The 20179-nt window shown below is 36.4% G+C and overlaps 1 protein-coding gene across 1 annotated transcript; it reads right to left on the bottom strand.

Annotated features, from left to right (window-relative positions):
- Nucleotides 1-4899: 4899 nt before the first annotated feature.
- LOC132031094 (putative late blight resistance protein homolog R1B-16) lies at nucleotides 4900-16087 on the bottom strand. The gene is given in 3 exon segments (XM_059420953.1): nucleotides 4900-5656; nucleotides 13607-15810; nucleotides 15813-16087. Coding segments are annotated over 3 exon segments (2853 nt in total). The 5' UTR covers nucleotides 15976-16087; the 3' UTR covers nucleotides 4900-5170.
- Between the last annotated feature and the right edge of the window lie 4092 nt (nucleotides 16088-20179).

Genomic DNA, 20179 nt, shown 5'->3' with positions numbered 1-20179 from the left:
AAGCATCGCTATTATTGGTAGAGTTCAATACCGTTATCACAACGGTAAATTCAAACCCATGAGGAGAACATATAATACTGTGAGATTATTTGTGAAAAGTGGTATACCATAAACATTGATTGTGTAATTTGTGATAATCTTGCAGATTTATAGACAAAGGCCTTTGCAAGAGAGGGTCTGAAGCACATCGAGGGGGATGGAATTAAAGCCCGAAAAATTCTAAGTCATGTATGAGGAAACCCAACTTGGGGACTAGAGATCCTATAACCAGGTTCAATGGGAAAAATGAATCGTATGATGACTTGTTATGAAAGTGCACTATTTATTTATTCCCTTCCTATAGTGTGAGTGCATTATTCTGTAACGATTTGTGGAGGTTGAGTTCATCAACTCTTAATGAAATTTTGTAGCTCGTATGAGTGGGGTGTTAAAGTTACAAAAGGACCCTTGACATATTTCACCTATGAGTGTGGAGGTAGGTCGCTTCCTATGAGAATTTGGCTTGTTCTCAAAAACACTCATGAAAAACCGGAATAGCACAAGGCCGTAATGTGCTGGCTAATAAAGCTTATGTCAACACCTTGATTATTATATGAAAGCAGTGATACTTTATTTCCCCTAAGCAATCATAGTTCAATGCAGAGCATACTACTGACTCTGGAGTAGAGATCGTTGTTTTACTAAATGGAGGTTCAATGCAGAGCACACCTTCATTATGCATAATAATCTCCATTCAACTAAGTTGGTGATAACTCTCTTATTTTAATATTAAAATGAGTGGGGGATTGTTGGTTTATGTTAGCATTTTAATATAAAATATTACATTAAAGGCTGCATTTGGAGCATTATTTCACACGTTCTTGGTTGGCTGAATGTGGCCACAAGAGTTCTTAAATTCTTGTAACCACTTATCCTTTTACCCACCCACATTCTTCCCTTTATGTATTGTAACTCATGTAATCTTTAAATCATAATTCTCCATTATCTACCTACTTTACTACCCCATTCATATCCTATTCAATTCAAAGATGATTTTTCTAGCTATAAATAGTTAGTCATCCTTCCTTTGTGGAGTGTAGAAAAAATATGAAAGAAATATTGTGTTGTTGTGTGAGAATATGTTGTAAAGTGAGGTTAGTGTAGTGAAAGAGAGAGTTGAGAGTAAGTCTCCAACTAATTCAATACAAAAAGAGAGTAATTTTTTATGTTGAAGGAAGGTGTTTTTTGGTTGGAGCTTTGGACTCTTCAACTAGTCCGGAGTTGTTTGAGTCACACGATGTTGATGGGCTATTGTATCTTGGAGGGGACAAGTTAGAGTTGTACTACTGGACCGGTGAAGATTATGCCGTAATGGGCTTGAATTTCCTTAAAAAGAGCGAGATATCCGCGTCTTAACCTGAAGAATATTTTATTCATTTTGTTCTTCATTTGTATTTTATATTTTTTCAACGGTAATTTATTGTATTTTGTGGTATTTTCACGAATAGCTCTTTGTACATATAACTTGTGTACTCTAGGTAGAGACTAAAAGTAAGGATTTATAATTTTAGCATTGCACGAGAAAACATAACCAATATATATATATATATATATATATATATATATATATATATATATATATTTAATTATGTCCTAAAAATTAAGTATATCAATGAAAATTCTTTGTGTAACGCATCTTTGGACTTTTTCATCTCTAATTCATCCTCTGTTCACAACTTTACATCTTCCGATAGTCACTTTTTTTTACTATAACTCTTCATCTTAAAAATTCTACTATTAATTTACTTGAAAGTCCTACATATTAGAGTAAGTCCCGAATACTATTATAGTTTTATCATCACAATATGTGTATTCCACAATTTCCTAAAGTCGGTTGGATTAAGATGCACCACTATAATTTTAAATAAATTGATGGCAATTTGAAGAGAATTGCCTTTCATAACCCTATTTGTTTTGCAACTTCTTGGAATGATTGACACGTCCTTTCGTTAACAGTGAATAACTATTCAAACGAAAGTGATCCTCTGACATAATTTAATAGTACCTTTGACTTCTCTAATTTCTGTTGCATTATTGAAGAAACACATATGAAGTTTACAAAAAAGATTAAAAAAAGACTTTGAACAGAGATATTAAATTCCTTACCAAAAGATTAGACCAATTACGCATCTTTTTCTTTTCCTGTTTGTCCATGTCTTAGGCTGTCAACTTCTACGTGAAACAAAGAAAATTAACTTGAGATTATTTGACAAAGAAACTTCAAGGTAAATAAGATCACTGTGTGATAGCAAAGACCCTTTTAAATAATTACGTATATTAGAAGCTAAAATTTAGGAAGTAGTATTTGTTTTAAACTGTATTTTCACTGTGATATTTTTTATTTACCAAAATAGTCAATAGAATCATGGTAGAATTAAACTAAAAGGGTATAAAAGTCGTTCAATATTTCAAGGATCTTTTGGTCAACCAACATTTATATTCATGCTTTTAAAATAATATATAGATAAATATAGATAGATATAGATTAAGATGACAATGATATTACCAGGTAAAATTAATGAATCAGCAAGAAAAGGTTCTTTCATGGTAATTCCACCTCATTAAAGCACAATCTCTTTCTGCCCAAAGTATTTGTTTTCCAAAACAGTCTTAACAATTTTCACTACCAGCTTGTTTGGATGGTTGGTACCTAATACCTATTGTGTTGTGTTGTTACAAATATTTTGATTGTTACTTAAATTTTATTGTATTGTATCGTTAAATTCAGCAATACGTATGATCGATTTGGTGTTATCGCGTCGTTACCTTATTTATTTTTTCTTATTTTGTCTTTTACTTATAATCTAATAATCATTTTTTATCCTTTAGGAGTATTTTTTTTTTTATGATAACTCTACACTGTAGCCTACTCTTTTTTTGTAGGTTTAATTGTTGATCTCTAACATAACGATGGAAACGATACAACCTATCTAAATGTTGTATTCATCAAAATAATACAGTACAATATAATAAAACACAATACGATATAATACGATACATTATGAAAAACATGTAACAGCCATCCAAACAAAGTGGTTACATTAGAGCGGTGAAAAGCCTAATTTTCTGTCTCGGCAACTTAACCGCGTTAAGTCATGATTATGAATTGGCAACTTGGTCTAAACTTATAATCTGTGATTCTAAGGATTTCTCCATTTCTAGTTATATAGCCTTTCTCCTTCTAATTAACAAATAAAGTTCCTTTTCAAATTTCAGGCTTCACAAGTGTATTGGGTAAAAGATGCCACCGGGAGAGTTAGCATATTCGGAGACCACAACGACTCGGGGACATACTACGTACAGCTGTCCCCCATTTCTGTAGCGCTTCCATCACATTCACCCTCTCCAGTCAGAACGCCATCACGCACTTGGGCATGGTGACGTCCGTACAGTCTTGTCATCATGACTTGTAGGGTAGGATAGCCTAGCTCGGATCTATATAAACAAAAGGCTTAGGAAGAAAGAGGAGGGCCAAGATCTGGGACTTTCCCCACCATATTGTAACACCATCGCTAGACTATGAATAAGAAGATTCATGGAAGTTTGTCTAGATGAATTCTTGAGATTATTTTCTATTATTCTTATTCTTTATTCATCACATTTATGCTTGTCATTACTCCGAAGCAGGCTGACAGATAGAGTTCTCGGGATCGGATACGACCCACTTATCTTCAAACCCAATGAAAATAAATCTCTAACTGATTTTTTGGTTAAACTCAATTTCACTGAAAAACAACAAGGACTCTTCACCTAAAAGTGGCGAATACCCTTCTTATTTAAAAGATTTACGAGTTGACTGATAATAGCGTACTTATCCTTCAACTAAAGAAAACATTTATATTACCTACCACACTCAAAGCATCTTAGTGGAAATGAACTTTCCAAAAGAAAATAATCCAAGGTACAATTACATCTTTATATATTGAAATCAGTGGCGGATGTAGCTTATGACTGCTCCCTCCGTCCCAATTTATGTGATACATATTCCTTTTTAGTCTTTCAAAAAAAGAATGATATATTTATATATTTAGAAGTAATTTAACTTAAAACTTCTCCATTTACCCTTAATAAAATGATTTACGACCACACAAATATCTATGACTTGCTTTAGACCACAACTTTCAAAAGTCTTCCTTTCTTTTTTAAACTTCATGCCCAGTCAAACTTTATCACATAAATTGAGAAGGGAGCGAGTATTAGCTACGGGTTCAATATATCAAATCCATTATTTTGACATGGAATATGCATATACATGTGACAACGCTAAATTTCAATAAGAATTACTTCCTTCGTTTCAATATATGAACTTATTTCTTTTTTAGTCCGTGCAAAAAATAATGACTTCTTTTGAAAGTCAAAGCAAATAATCAAGAAGTTAAAAGAGTTCCTTCCTTAATTAGGGAATTTTCAAAATTTTACATGGTAACATAAAAGGAAAATGCCAGTGCCAGAAAGGTGTTGGAAACTTAAGTATAAAAGTTTTGCGAAAAATAGTTTGATTTGTGCATTGTTGACACAACATTGCCTATGTGAGTTGTGAGAAGCATATGCCAAATCCAAATAAAAGAAGGGAATCACGATAAGTTGATGTTAGAAAAGAATCATTTAATTCATTCATCTTTATTCATAGACACGAACAAAGTTATAATCCAATTCAACTAATTTTGATTTACCTCCGAGGAATAAGATGGGATGGATGCATGGGATCCCTCCGTCCTTAAGTAAAGGCTTTGGGTTTGAGGCCCGTGAATTGAGAAACACTCTCGCATAGAATGCCTCCCATTTTAGTGGGTACATGACACAAATCTGGATTAATCGAACCAGTGGGTTCCATATATCAAATGGTTAAGACAAAAGAAAACCAATAAAATTCTTCAAATTCAACCATAAAAGATTATTAGTTGATGCACATTATAGTGCATGGTGTTCATTGACTCATAATACAGACACGTTTAATGTGAAATACCCAGAATTTCAGGAGGAAAAAAATAAATAAGTGATACACTTTCAAGAGAGTGAGAGGAAAGAATTGAAAAGGTATAGTTCTTGTTTATCTTATAAGTTGGACAAACGAATACAAGTAATAATAGTAAAAGCAAATCAAGTAAAAAGACGGGCTTGATTGAAAGGACTAACTGATATGGACCTCAACAGAACTTCCGTAGTTCTCTTCAATTTCCTGCTGAATCATCTTGGCAGAGTTCCCAACAGATACTTGGCAGTTGCTTATATGAATCAGCTGAAGTGTCGTTATTTCTACAAAGTCTTGCGGAATCCAATACATGCTCCAACAACGGTCGATGACTAGTCGTTCAAGGCATGGAAAATGATCACTACTGGCTCTCCACTTATGTATGTACAAATGCTTCAGTCGCAAGAACTTCAAGTGTGGAAACCCTTCCTCACCTACTTCCCAGTCCGTACCAATGCAGGCATCATATCCTAGTTTGAGGGCCTCGAGTTTGGGCAACTTACCAAGAATCCCCAAATCCTTCCAATCCAAACGAGTACCTGTAAAAGCTAACTTCTTAAGGTTCTTCGGAAAAGAACCTAAAGGAGGAAGAACCAAAGATGTAGGCAACATAGGTCTTCCAATATTTTTAACCATCTTTCTCAACTTAAATTTCAATTCCTTAAGCTGATCTAAGTGGGAAAGATTATGGAGGATCTTTTTCGTGTTACTTCTTATGTAGTCTTCTTGGATACCACATATCTGCAATTTCTTTACATTGGGAAGTAGTCTAAAGACGGATGAAGTACAAGATGAAGGATTCACCCAGACAAACACTGCAAATTTATCAGAAGCCAACTTCTCTCTATAGACTCATGTGGATTCAAGTAATTCCAGTCCAAAGAGAGGTGTCTCAACTGCGACATCTTGAAAATTTCCAATGGTAATATGAATGGGTGAGAATCCTTCCACGCGAGAGATGTTGGAGACTTAAGTATTAACGTTTGCAAATACTGAAGGTGTAACACCCCGTAAACTTGAACTAGGTGTGAATATGTAAAAATCTAGTATTAAGATGATATTTTATCTATATGAATCCATTCTTGGTGAATTCGGGTGGAGGATGGTCGTTTTGAAGTCAAACCAATTAGTGAAGTTCTTAAGGCCTCTTAAATTCGCCTAAGTTTTGCAGTCTGTCTTCTAGGGATTTTCATGAAAATGTGTTGTGAATTTGGAAACACTTCCTCAATGAAAGTTGTAGATATTTGAAATAGCTTTCCAACGGTAGGTCGCCCAGACCAAACGGAGTTACGTACAAAGTTATGTCCATTTTACCGAACACTGTGCAGAACCGACACATGCCGTCTTTTCAGGCGCGTGGGGGCGCGTGATGGCCCCGCATCGCGGACCGATCTGCGCAAGTCTGAGTATTGAGCTGCAGAACATTGCGCGATGGTCCCGCATCGCGGACCAATCGCGAATCGGGTCGGATTCAGGTCAAAAAGTCGGGTTTACGCGTTTTCAGTATATTTAAGGTTTGGGGTTTATTTCCCCAAGACCCCATTCACGAAAATTTACCCTAAAGTCAATAAGAACAAGTCCCAAGCCTCAAGAACCATACAAGGTAAGTGTTACCATGATTCTAGGTTGAATTCAAGTTCTTAATCCCTTTCTAACATGATTTTATGATCAAAACCTAGGGTTTGCAACATAATTCTTTCCAAAGTAATTCAAGCTAGGGTTTGGGTATTCTTCATTAGAAAAGTGATTTGTTAAACCTTGTTTAACAAATTAAGGTATGTCTCCCTTTTAAAAATCTTATTGTGATTTGTATGTCTCTTTAAAAAATAAAATCCTTTTTGAATATAAAGGTAATTGATATGTGTCTTTTTGCAAACTCTCTTGAAAGATTGATTCTTTATAAAAGCATGTGTTGAATGATATGATGAATTGGTTTTACACTCTCGAAATTTATTACATGTTTTGATTAATGGTTAATGTGCGTGAGGGGACAAGCCCACATTAAATCTAGATTGTAACAAACCCTATATATGTATATGATATTATGAATCATTTTCTTCTATAAGGGATGATCAGTGATGATGGTTAATTTTGGTATTGATGACTTTACAAAGGAACTATGATAAAGTAATTATCTATGATATTATGGATTTTCGTAATGGCATAATGAACTTTAATGCTATTTGATGGTGTGACTATTTTGAGACAAATTGTGAATCGGGAACCATGCCATGAATTTGGTTGTTGTGTTTGGCCTAGCTACTCGGGAGGAAGGGTAGCCACTATGGATCCTAGTGTGTTAATTGCCTAGCCATTCGGGAGGAAGAGTGGCCACTGCGGATTCGCTACCCAAGGTGTGATTCAAGCCTGCAACTGGGGGGAAGGATAGCCACCGGCACATTTGGTTCGCCACACAGGGTGTGATGTATGCCTAGCTATTCGGGAGGAAGGATAGCCACCGCGTGCTACATAGTCAGTGTGATTTATGCCTAGCTATTCGGGAGGAAGGATAGGATAGCCACGTGTACTATCATAGTCCGGTGTGTGTGCGCTATGCGCGATATGATTGATTCTTGAGCTGTATTGGCATGTGTGACATTCTTATTCTCTTATGGAATTGTTGATGACTATCTTAATTGATTAAAAAGGGCATATTTGAAGTTGTAACTTAACAAGAGGCTTTATAAATGGGTTTTGATACTTATTATTGAGATACATAAAAGGCTGAATAAGCCCCTTACGTTGATTTCATATGATTTTCAAGACTGATTTCTTCATGTGTTAATTTACTTTATTTTCGTATTATTCATTGTCCCCGAGGCACTCACTGAGTACGAAGTACTCAGGCATACCATTGTTGTTTTTGATGGTATGTTAGGTAACGGAGAAGAGCAGGTTCGTGATATAAGTGCTTGGAAGGACTTCTTGTTGTCGGATAATTTAGTGAGCCCACACATTCGTTCGTGGACACCCTGTTGATTTACTTAATTGTTACATTAGTTGTCAAGGTGCGTCCGACGAGTCGAACTATTAATCCTTTATCTTAGAAGCTCCCTAGTATACATTTGTGGGTAGTTATTGAGTTATTGATTAACTCTTGGGCACGTTGTTATGTTTGACAAGTCTAGATAACTAAAGACTTCCGCCGATTTAATTAACTTATATGCGTGATTCGTTTACCTTTATTTTATAAAGCATTGGAGGCGAATGTTGAACCTCGGGTTCAAGTATTATTATGGTGTTGCTTAGTTCTTCGATGTTGTTCATAGCGTCGGATGCCGGTCACGTCTAGGGTGGGTTTTGGGGCGTGACAAGCTTGGTATCGAGCCTAGAGTTTAAATACGTCCTAGGATTATTGTCGGTGTACGTAGGTATTTGTGTCTAGTGGAGTTTCCTTGTGCGGCTGATCACACACGACCGAGAAACTCCCGGACATTTATAGGTGTTTCTATTCTTCTTGATTCTGAATTGTCTTTGTAGAGCTTAAAGTCCTTTCTAGGATCGTTCCCCTTCGCTCGTTAATTTCGTGCCTTGCGGAAACGACTCGGACGCGATCCAAAAATAGTAAACGAGGACGTCACGAAAGGTTAACAGAAATCTTGGGGCGCGAATGCGATAATGGAAATGATCTTGGAAATCAAGCACCACCTCCATTGTGCGCCTGTCCTCCCTTGTTCTGTGCGGGTGTGCCTGAGATTGGTACTATGCAGACGGCCATTCAAATGTTGACTGCTTTGGTTGTGGCTCAACAGCAGCGTGGAGGTGTGGGACCTCATGGTGGTGGCAAATTTAAGCAGTTCCTAGACTTAAAGCCACCAGAGTTCTTTGGGTCACGAGGTGGACGACCCCCAACACTTTTTAGATGAGATCACTGAGTATTGAAGGCAATGGATGCCGGGATTACTGACTATAAGGCTTGCTTCGTATCGGTTGAAGGATGTTGTTCACGTATGGTTTGAGATGTGGGAATGCGGAGGTGACACACTTTAGCTCCGACGTGGGCCGAATTTGAAGAGGCGTTCATGGAAAGGTTCTTGTACGATAAGGAGAACAAGCTTTATGCAAAATTCTCTAAGTGTGAGTTCGCGCTTGAGTACGTGTCTTTCTTGGGTCGTGGTGTTGGTGACGGCATTAAGTAGACCCTCGAAAATTGCAGCGGTGAAGGATTGGCCTAGACCCGCTGGTGCGGCGGAAATTCGTAGTTTCTTGGGTTTGGCAAATTACTACGGGGGGTCGTGGAAGGTTTTTCATCTATTGCCTCGCCATTGACTAAGTTGACGCGAGGAAAATGCTAGGTTTGAGGTGGTGCAAGCTTGTGAAAAGGAGTTTCAAGAGCTTAAGACAGGTTGACTTCGGCTCCCCTATTTTGACGTTACCTTCGAGAATGCGGTGGATACGTGGTGTATTGCGATGCTTAGAATTGGTTTGGGTTGTGTGTTGATGCAAAAACGGTAAGGTGATTGCTTATGCGTCGCGTCGATTGAAGAAGCATGAGAAGAACTATCCGACTAAGCTGACTTAGAGTTGTATTTGTGGTATTTGCTTTGAAAATTTGGCGTCATTACAGCCTGTGGTGAGCATTGTGATATTTTTACTGATCACAAGAGTCTGCAGTATATCTTCAAACAAAGAGAGTTGAATCTCAGACAGAGGAGGTGGTTGGAGTTGTTGAAAGATTATGACTTGAACATTTTGTATCATCTGGTAAAGCTAATGTGGTTGATGATACTTTGAAAGCGGAAATCTACGGGCACGTTGGCTTATTTGCGTGCACATGAAATCCCCATGGGAAGGAAATTCGAAGGCTTGCTAGTCTTGAGGTCGGACTTGATGGGCGAAAATGGAGAGTTAGTGGGAATCACGCCATCACGGTCGATATTATAGAAAGGATTAAATTCAAGCAATATGATGATGAACTTTTGGCAAAGGCGAGAGATGGAGTAGAAAGGGGTGAGTACACTTCATTTCTTTGTTGATGTACGGCGATAGTGTTCTGCGATTGCAAGGACGATTGTGTGTTCTGATGTTGATGGTCTTCGACAAGAACTAATGATGGAAGCTCATAGTTCTAAATATTCGGTTCATCCCAAGGATCCACCAAGATGTATAAGGATTTGAAGCAACACTACTTGGTGGAAGAGCATGAAGGTTGATATTTCTTTTGTGGCTAGGTGCTGAGCGTCAACGGTGAAGGCCGAACATCAAAGGCTTTGGTGGCTTGGCTCAAAACATTGAGATTCCTCAATGGAAGTGGGAGGTGATAAATATGGACTTTGTTGCGGGCTTACCTCGCACGGGGCCAAGTATGATTCAATTTGGGTGATCGTGGATAGACTCGCGAAGTACGCATTTTCTTCCCGTAAAAACGTCCTATCTTTGCGGCGCATTATGCCAAGTTATATTTGAAGGAGATTGTCGGGTTGCATGGTGTTCCGACATCCGTCATATCTCGACGGTACGCAATTTCTTTGCTCGTTTAAAGCGGACGTTTCGAAAGGTTTGGGGACTAGAGAGTGAACCCCGACCTTGCCTTTCATCCTCAAGGCGACGGGCAAGCGAGAGAGACTATTCAAACCTTGGAGGATATGTTGCGTACTTGCGCAATCGATTTTGGAGGAAGTTGGGATGAACACCTACCTCTGGTGGAATTCACTTACAATAATAGCTATCAAACGAGTATTCAGATGGCTGCTTATGAGGCTTTTTATGAGAGGCATTATCGGTCTCTAATTGGTTGGTTTGAACCAACGAAAGTAGAGTTGTTGGGTCCTGGTTCAGTTCATGAGGCGATTGAGAAGGTAAATCTTATTGTGCAACGACTAAAGAGACCGCTCGAGTAGAACAAAAGTCTTATACGGACATAAGGCGTAGGGAATTGGAATTTCTTGTTGGTGACAAGGTTTTCTTGAAAGTGTCACCTATGAAGGGGTAATGCGTTTTGGCGAAAGGGCAAGCTTAGTCCTCGCTACATTGGTCCTTATGAGATTACTAGAAGAGTTGGGGAGGTAGCTTATGAGTTGAGATTACCGGTACCGAGTCTCCATGGTTCATCCGGTGTTTCACATTTCGATGTTGAGGTTGTATAAACGACCCTTCTCATGTGTTGAACCATGAAGAGGTTGAAATTGATGAATCCTTATCTTATGAAGAAGAACCGGTTCGGATTTTGGATCGCCAAGTTAGAAGGTTGAGAACAAAGGATGTTGCGTCGGTCGAAGTGTTGTGGCGAAATCATAATGCGAGGAAGCTACTTGGGAAGCGGAAGAGGACATGAAGAAGAGATATCCTCACTTGTTCCCTATTTCAGGTATGAGTTAAGTTTTGAACTATTCGTGCACAAGGTGATTGTGTGGTTAAAAAAAAAAAAATTCATGTTGGTAAATTACCTTCCTAGAATACTATCCTCATTCGAGGACGAATGATCTTAAGGGGGGGATAATGTAACACCCCGTAAACTTGAACTAGGTGTGAATATGTAAAAATCTAGTATTAAGATGATATTTTATCTATATGAATCCATTCTTGGTGAATTCGGGTGGAGGATGGTCGTTTTGAAGTCAAACCAATTAGTGAAGTTCTTAAGGCCTCTTAAATTCGCCTAAGTTTTGGTAGGTCTGTCTTCTAGGAGATTTTCATGAAAATGTGTTGTGAATTTGGAAACACTTCCTCAATGAAAGTTGTAGATATTTGAAATAGCTTTCCAACGGTAGGTCGCCCAGACCAAACGGAGTTACGTACAAGAAGTTATGTCCATTTTACCGAACACTGTGCAGAACCGACACATGCCGTCTTTTCAGGCGCGTGGGGGCGCGTGCGATGGCCCCGCATCGCGGACCGATCGCGCAAGTCTGAGTATTGAGCTGCAGAACATTGCGCGATGGTCCCGCATCGCGGACCAATCGCGAATCGGGTCGGATTCAGGTCAAAAAGTCGGGTTCTGGCGTTTTCGGTTATATTTAAGGTTTGGGGTTTATTTCCCCCATTCACGAAAATTTACCCTAAAGTCAATAAGAACAAGTCCCAAGCCTCAAGAACCATACAAGGTAAGTGTTACCATGATTCTAGGTTGAATTCAAGTTCTTAATCCCTTTCTAACATGATTTTATGATCAAAACCTAGGGTTTGCAACATAATTCTTTCCAAAGTAATTCAAGCTAGGGTTTGGGTATTCTTCATTAGAAAAGTGATTTGTTAAACCTTGTTTAACAAATTAAGGTATGTCTCCCTTTTAAAAATCTTATTGTGATTTGTATGTCTCTTTAAAAAATAAAATCCTTTTTGAATATAAAGGTAATTGATATGTCTCTTTTGCAAACTCTCTTGAAAGATTGATTCTTTATAAAAGCATGTGTTGAATGATATGATGAATTGGTTTTACACTCTTTGAAATTTATTACATGTTTTGATTAATGGTTAATGTGCGTGAGGGGACAAGCCCACATTAAATCTAGATTGTAACAAACCCTATATATGTATATGATATTATGAATCATTTTCTTCTATAAGGGATGATCAGTGATGATGGTTAATTTTGGTATTGATGACTTTACAAAGGAACTATGATAAAGTAATTATCTATGATATTATGGATTTTCGTAATGGCATAATGAACTTTAATGCTATTTGATGGTGTGACTATTTTGAGACAAATTGTGAATCGGCCCCATGCTATGAATTTAGTTGTTGTGTTTGGCCTAGCTACTCGGGAGGAAGGGTAGCCACTATGGATCCTAGTGTGGTAATTGCCTAGCCATTCGGGAGGAAGAGTGGCCACTACGGGTTCGCTACCGGGGTGTGATTCAAGCCTAGCTATTCGGGGGAAGGATAGCCACCGGCTGGGTTCGCTACCAGGGTGTGATGTATGCCTAGCTATTCGGGAGGAAGGATAGCCACGCGTACTACATAGTCGGTGTGATTTATGCCTAGCTATTCGGGAGGAAGGATAGCCACCGTGTACTACATAGTCGGTGTGGTGCGCTATGCGCGATATGATTGATTCTTGAGCTTTGTATTGGCATGTGTGACATTCTTATTCTCTTATGGAATTGTTGATGACTATCTTAATTGATTAAAAAGGGCATATTTGAAGTTGTAACTTAACAAGAGGCTTTATAAATGGGTTTTGATACTTATTATTGAGATACATAAGCGAATAAGCATACTTACGTTGATTTCATATGATTTTCAAAGTGATTTCTTCATGTGTTAATTTACTTTATTTTCGTATTATTCATTGTCCCCGAGGCACTCATTACGAAGTACTCGAGCATACCATTGTTGTTTTGATGGTATGTTGGGTAACGGAGAAAAGGCAGGTTCGTGATACTCCGGGTGCTTAGGAAGGACTTGCTGTTGCGGATAATTTGGTGAGCCCACACATTCGTTAAGTGGGACACCTGTTGATTTACTTAATTGTTACATTAGTTGTCCGGGCTGCGTCCCCGATGAGTCGAACTATTAATCCTTTATCTTAGAATCTCCCTAGTATACATTTGTGGGTAGTTATTGAGTTATTGATTAACTCTTGGGCACGTTGTTATGTTTGACAAGTCTAGATAACTAAAGACTTCCGCTGATTTAATTCTTATTTTTAACCATCTTTCTCAACTTAAATTTCAATTCCTTAAGCTGATCTAAGTGGGAAAGATTATGGAGGATCTTTTTCGTGTTACTTCTTATGTAGTCTTCTTGGATACCACATATCTGCAATTTCTTTACATTGGGAAGTAGTCTAAAGACGGATGAAGTACAAGATGAAGGATTCCACCCAGACAAACACTGCAAATTTATCAGAAGCCAACTTCTCTCTATAGACTCATGTGGATTCAAGTAATTCCAGTCCAAAGAGAGGTGTCTCAACTGCGACATCTTGAAAATTTCCAATGGTAATATGAATGGGTGAGAATCCTTCCACGCGAGAGATGTTGGAGACTTAAGTATTAACGTTTGCAAATACTGAAGGCTAGCAATTGATGGTGGAATGTTAATATTCCCATCATTAGCCGACGAGTAAACACTCAAAGCTAGGTATCGCAAGTGAAATAGCTCAACTATACAACTGGGAAAAGCCTGCAACGTCAGCGAAGCAAGATCTAGGACTCTTAGTACCTTGAAACGCTTCAACGTTTGCATCATTCTTGAGCTTGAGGGATCTTCAATAAAAAGGAGAATAGAGCAGGAATCATTGTCACGAACCATAGACAACTGATTGGCAACAAATTGGTATCGCTTTGATTGGATACTGATCCGAACTCGCTCTGTATAAAAATTCCTGGACTGTTTACCAGGATTTTGATTATCCATAATAACATTCACAAAATTTATTTTTCGAGCTTCTCTCAAGCAGAGTTCATGGATCACATCATGCATTCCGCAAGCTTTTATTTTTCCATCAAAACTACTCACCTTGTGGATGAAAATTAAACTTCTATCCACGAGATCTTTTAGACATTTTTTAGCCACTTCTTCAATTCTTTTCATCTTGTCTACCTTCAGAAACCCCTCAGCTGCCCATAGTTTCACAAGTCTATTCACAAAAATCAGTTTATCCTCTGGGAAGATTGCAAAATATAGAAAGCACGCTCTTAGGTGATGTGGCAAGTGATGGTAACTCAAAGCCAATACTCTCATGCATTGGACATCAAGATCCGTGCTTACCACTGAACTTACATTCTCGGCAACACTTTTCCATTCTTCTAACGCTCTACCAGTTTTTGAAAGAAGTCCAGCAATTACAACAATTGCTAGAGGTAATCCTCCGCATTTCTGTGCAATTTGTTTGCCAAGCTGTTCAAATTCAGGGGGAAAATAGTCTTTCACAAAGACTTTTTCGTACAACAAACTCCAGCTTTCATCAAAATTCAACAAGCGCATTCGATGAGGAGGCTTACTTGAGCTAGCATATTCAGCCACCTCCATGTTCCGAGTAGTCATGAGTATTCGGCTTCTACAGTTACAGTTTGGGAAACATAGTTTTATATCATCCCAAGCTTCTGTAGCCCATATGTCATCAATGATTACCAAGTACCTCCGCCCTTTTAGATTCTTTTGTAATTGGTCTGCTAGTTGCCCATCATCTTTCTCCTTATAAGAGTCATTAGTCTTTCCACATATGGAAGAAAGAAGGCATAGGAGTACATTTCTCGCACAATACTCTTGTGAGATAGTGGCTTTTGCACGAATGTCAAAACAAGACGTAATGAACGGGTCACTGTAGAGTTTGTCAGCCAAAGTTGTCTTCCCAATGCCCCCCATCCCAACAATTGAGACAACTTCTAGATCACTGTCACCTCTAGCAAGTTGGTCCTGCATCATCTCGAATTCATTTTCGTGGCCAACCATCATATTCTCATGCTCCAAGGAATGCTGAGATGTACTGGCGAGAGTCAAATTTCGTGCTTCTAGATGTTTGCTTTCGGTGTACCTGCTCTGCGTCGTCATCCACTTGTTCATAGTGGAATCAATATGTCCTACTGCTGGTTCCCAAAACGCTACGCCTTTTCTGATTATGGGTTTTTGCCAAAAACCTTTGCTTGATACTGAGTCAACTTTATACTCCTCGACGTTGTTGCAGCCTTCCTGGATTGCTATCCACTGCTTCATGATGGAATCAATGCACCTTTCCTGGATTGCTATCCACTGCTTCATGATGGAATCAATGCATTCTACCGCTTGTTCCAAGAGACAACTGAGCTCCGAGAAAGCTCTGCCTCGTAAAGTTCCTATTTTTGCGCTTAGAGCTTCTGCTGATTTTGAGTCAACCTTATCTCCTGCTCTGTATGCTGCCTCTGCGATTTGTTTTCCAAGCTTGTCAATGCCTCAAGACCGACCGTTATATTGCAAGGTTTCTCCATAATAGCTCTCAAGGATTCAAGCTTTTCATAGAAGGACTGCAAATTACATCCAGTGACTTGCATTGATTGATGGATGGTGTCCATAAGGGAAGTAATAGCAGTATAAGCCATGTCCTTCTTTCTATCTTAATTTCTCGTGTGTGATGCAATGAGCAGTTTGTGCATAAAGGAAATGGCAGAATCTCTCAGTATGATAATGGATTTATCAATTTAAAAACTGAAAGTGGAAAGGTCTTTCTTTAATTTTGTTTCTTGAGACGAGTTAACTTCCTTCACATTTCCAGCTGGGTCCACATTCCACCTTAGTTCGATATCAACCAGCTGGATGTTTTTGTTTTACACTTACCATTCTGAATAATTCGCAAAATATTTAAGAAAGAGCTTAAGTTATACTCCCTACTTTCAATTTATATAAACTTTTTCGGAATATGAAGATCAAATTTTATAGCTTTGACCTTAAATTTTGACTTAAATTTTTTAATTTTATAAAAATAAAATTTATATATTTATTTTTCTACATAAAAAGTACTATAAACTTATGATAATTTATAATTCAAATAATTAAGTAAAATTATATTATATTATCTAAAATTGAAGCTCTTAACTTCAAAGTTGGATTACCATTATAACAAGTGACTTTATTACAAATTAAAATGTAATACCATATAATTAATTAAATGTTAAATAGTAATATTGAAACTACTTATTTCCCTAATAAAAAATTCACACATTAATTAAATAAATAGTCCAAACATTCCATCCTCTTTAGTCTTAATTACCTCACGTTATCAGTTTCTCATGCTTTCCCCATTTCTATCTCTTCTTTCATTCTCCTATTCAATTTTCTCTCCTCCTTTAAATCTTTTGTTACATTAAATTTCAGTTATAATTCTTGCTTATTCTTTAGGTTACAATTTCATGCATTCATCACTTATGATATCTATAATATTCTAATGATATAACATCTATAATCAAATTTTATATTATACTAAAAGCGGGAGGCTTTATAGTTGAAAGTTGGATTATGATAATACCCTTCAAAAGTTGATCGACTAATTACCCCTCGTTCAAAAAGAAAACCTACACGCTTACACAAATAAATTGAATGTGATCAGAAAACTTTCTACATATAAATTACCCAGGTTATTCCGCTGCAATGTTTTCACATTAAATGGTAATAAGTTCTTCATATAAATAGCCCACGTATAATACAAATAACAAAAGAAGAATGTGAAGAAATGAAAAAGTGGATCCTTTTTTTTTTTTTGGAAGAACCGTCTTCCTGGAAACAGCCCACCTATCAGCAGTGTTTGGGTCGCCCTTCATTTAATAACTTTTAATAAGATAAATTTTCCATAGCATTCTTGAAAGTGTAACCGTGTAGTCGTTTTTTTAGGTCCTATTCAAATGACTTAAGACATTTATATTAGATTTAGATGCTACTAAATGTGAACTCATGAAAAATTCGCTGTCACAAACATGGGTTCGTTATTGGTTTTCAATCCAAAAACTAATTGTGCTATATTTAAGTTTTGGAGGAGCAGTGGATTGGATAGCAGATTGAAGAAGAAATGGTTAAATTTTCTGTATGGATCTGTGACAGTTCAATTGTCTCCAATTCTTTATTTCTTTAATATTTATCTTCATTTTTTATGAGAAATATATAAAATGTCATGGCTACAAGATGGAGATTCTTCAAATAAGAAATTGTAAGTGATTTTTTACTTTTCAAATCTTCATAAATTATTTATTATCTTTTCACCTTTTCCTTTTGTGTTTTTTTTGGTTCTAATAACATTTTGGAAAATTGGATTAGGAGGGAAAATACAAAAAGAATATAGAATAGCTATGTAGAGTAGAATGAAGTCGTGTCCCTTTTGCTTCCAGCTCCAGCTACAATATAGTATTTTCATTCGATAACAGTTTCTTGATATTTATCCAATTGTAAAAAGGAGAAGGCTACAATTTTTATAAAAACAAAAACACAAGCATTTGCAGCCATAGCCGATGTTGACTATATTTATATTTAAAATATGTAAATGTTGAAATAATAATATATATAGAAAAAAACTACGAAGCTGAATTAATATGTTTAAACTATTTAAGAAAAGGTCAAACCGAAATAGAATACTATTAAAGCAATGTTTCTTTCTCAAAATGAAGGATATTCTTTCAACTTCATTAAATAGAAGTTTTCATAAATTGTGCTTTGCAGTGAGAATAAATATTGACCAAGTGGGCTCATAGTTCATCAGCTTGAGCTTGCATTTTTACCTTTCAAATTTCGCGTAACACATCTCTTTTTGTAAAATTATTTCTTTATTTTAAAACATTTTCTACTGATTAGCAAGAGATACATGTGCAACGCAAATGTCCAAAAACTAATATAAGAAAAACGTGGTCAAAGAACTACACTGTAGAATCCTCAAATAGTAATAAGTTCACATAAATTGAAACAGAAGAAGTATATTATATGATAATGTCAATATATTTTTACACTATCATGTCATCAAGAAATATCTGCAGGTAACCCGTTATAAGCGTTATTTGTAATCTTCAAACTAAGACCAGTTAAAAATATTTTACACTCTCAGGCTATACAATTTGAACTCTTTGAGAAGAGTTATCTCCAATATTAAAGTGTTAATACTCTTTTCTTCCAGAGTATTTTTTTGTTTTTTTATTTTTATTTTTATTTTTTATGGCGATTCCAGAGTATTGCTTTGCTTCTTAAGACTTAAGAGTCATACTGAGTAAAATTTAATTAATACTTTAAATTGCATTCTTTCACCGTTTTGTATGATACTAAAATTTTATAAATCCTGGACAGGTGTAAAATCCAAGAAGAAAGGTCCCTCATTTCCCAACTTCATCGGGAAAACAAAGTTACTAAGAAAGTATTATTCTTTCCGTCTCAAATTAAGCATCATCTTAATCAAAATCACACAGAGAAATCAATAAATATAATGTGAAGTCACTAATCCAACCTTATTTATTACTCCCTTAATCCCAATTTATATGCATTCTTTCCTTTTTAATCAATCCAAAAATAATAAAATGATTTCTAGCCACACATATTTTTATAATTTATTTTAGATCACAAATTTTAAAAATCTTCCCGTATTTTTTAAAATTCATGCCAAGTCAAACATCTTCATATAAAATGAGATGGAGGGACTAGATTTTTTTTTAGAATTGAGCAGTATTAAAGAGAACTACTTATTTAATGCTAAGAATATAGTTAAAAATACTTAATAATTTTTGTTTTAAATTTCTAAAATAACACTTATTTTGAGACACACTTTTTTTTAAAATTAAGATAATACTTATTTTAAGACGAAGGGAGTAATTGACAAAGTTTGAAATACATATTTCTTCTTGTACATATTTCTTACAGAATCTGTGGCTCAATTATCACATCTGCCAAGAAAAATAATGGTCAGCACTGCTTTTTTGACTTTTGAGTTTCTTAGTTGCCACTGGCCAGTTGGTGTCCTTTTGCAGGCTCCAAATTGAAGGCACACCTGCATTTTTTTTTATATGAATAAATTAAGTGGATGACCATGTGGGCCACGACTATTACTGTAGCAAGCTTGCCTTTGCAAATTTAAGGCTTTGTATATAGCCATGTATAATTGATGGAAATATACACAATTGAGAATAGAAAGAAAAGCAGGACTATTAAACTTGCTTCTTATGCTCTCTCTTTCTCTCTGTTTTGCTACTTTATTTATTACATAATTTTATTTTATAATACGTTATTAGCACGAGACTCTATCATTCTGAGCACTTACTTTGATTTAATTTCAGGTTTAGGAAGCAATTTAAAGAGAAGGTAAGAATGAATCTCATTGATCAATTTTTAATTATTTAGTATAATTACAAAGCTACGGAGAAAGAAAGAGGTGGCAGGTATACATCTTTCTGTTACAAAGAAAGTACAAGATATCAGTAAAGGAGCTTTTTCACCAAGCCATATAAGGGCTCTTGGTGTGAAGAGCAATAATCTTTTTCCTATAGCAGGTATACGTTTTTATGGGTTAATATTAAGAAACAGGTAAGTATTGAATTTGGTTTGTTTGAAATTCAGTTTTGTAGTATTAGAGGCAGTTTGACCAAATAATTGCTACGAGCTAACACAAAGTATTATTGTTAAACTCATTCATTATCCGAAAGCATGTTCACACTTCTTTATGAGGATTGTAGCTTTATACATGCAAGATGGCTTTCTCTGCACTCTTCATCGTTTTACTATATATACATATAGAGTGTATTTTTTCATAAAAGATACAATTAAACTCCCATAGAGTTTGCA

Source organism: Lycium ferocissimum, chromosome 9 (genome assembly GCF_029784015.1).
Source record: "Lycium ferocissimum isolate CSIRO_LF1 chromosome 9, AGI_CSIRO_Lferr_CH_V1, whole genome shotgun sequence".
Taxonomy (NCBI): Eukaryota; Viridiplantae; Streptophyta; class Magnoliopsida; order Solanales; family Solanaceae; genus Lycium; species Lycium ferocissimum.
This window is presented reverse-complemented; position numbering and strand designations above follow the sequence as displayed.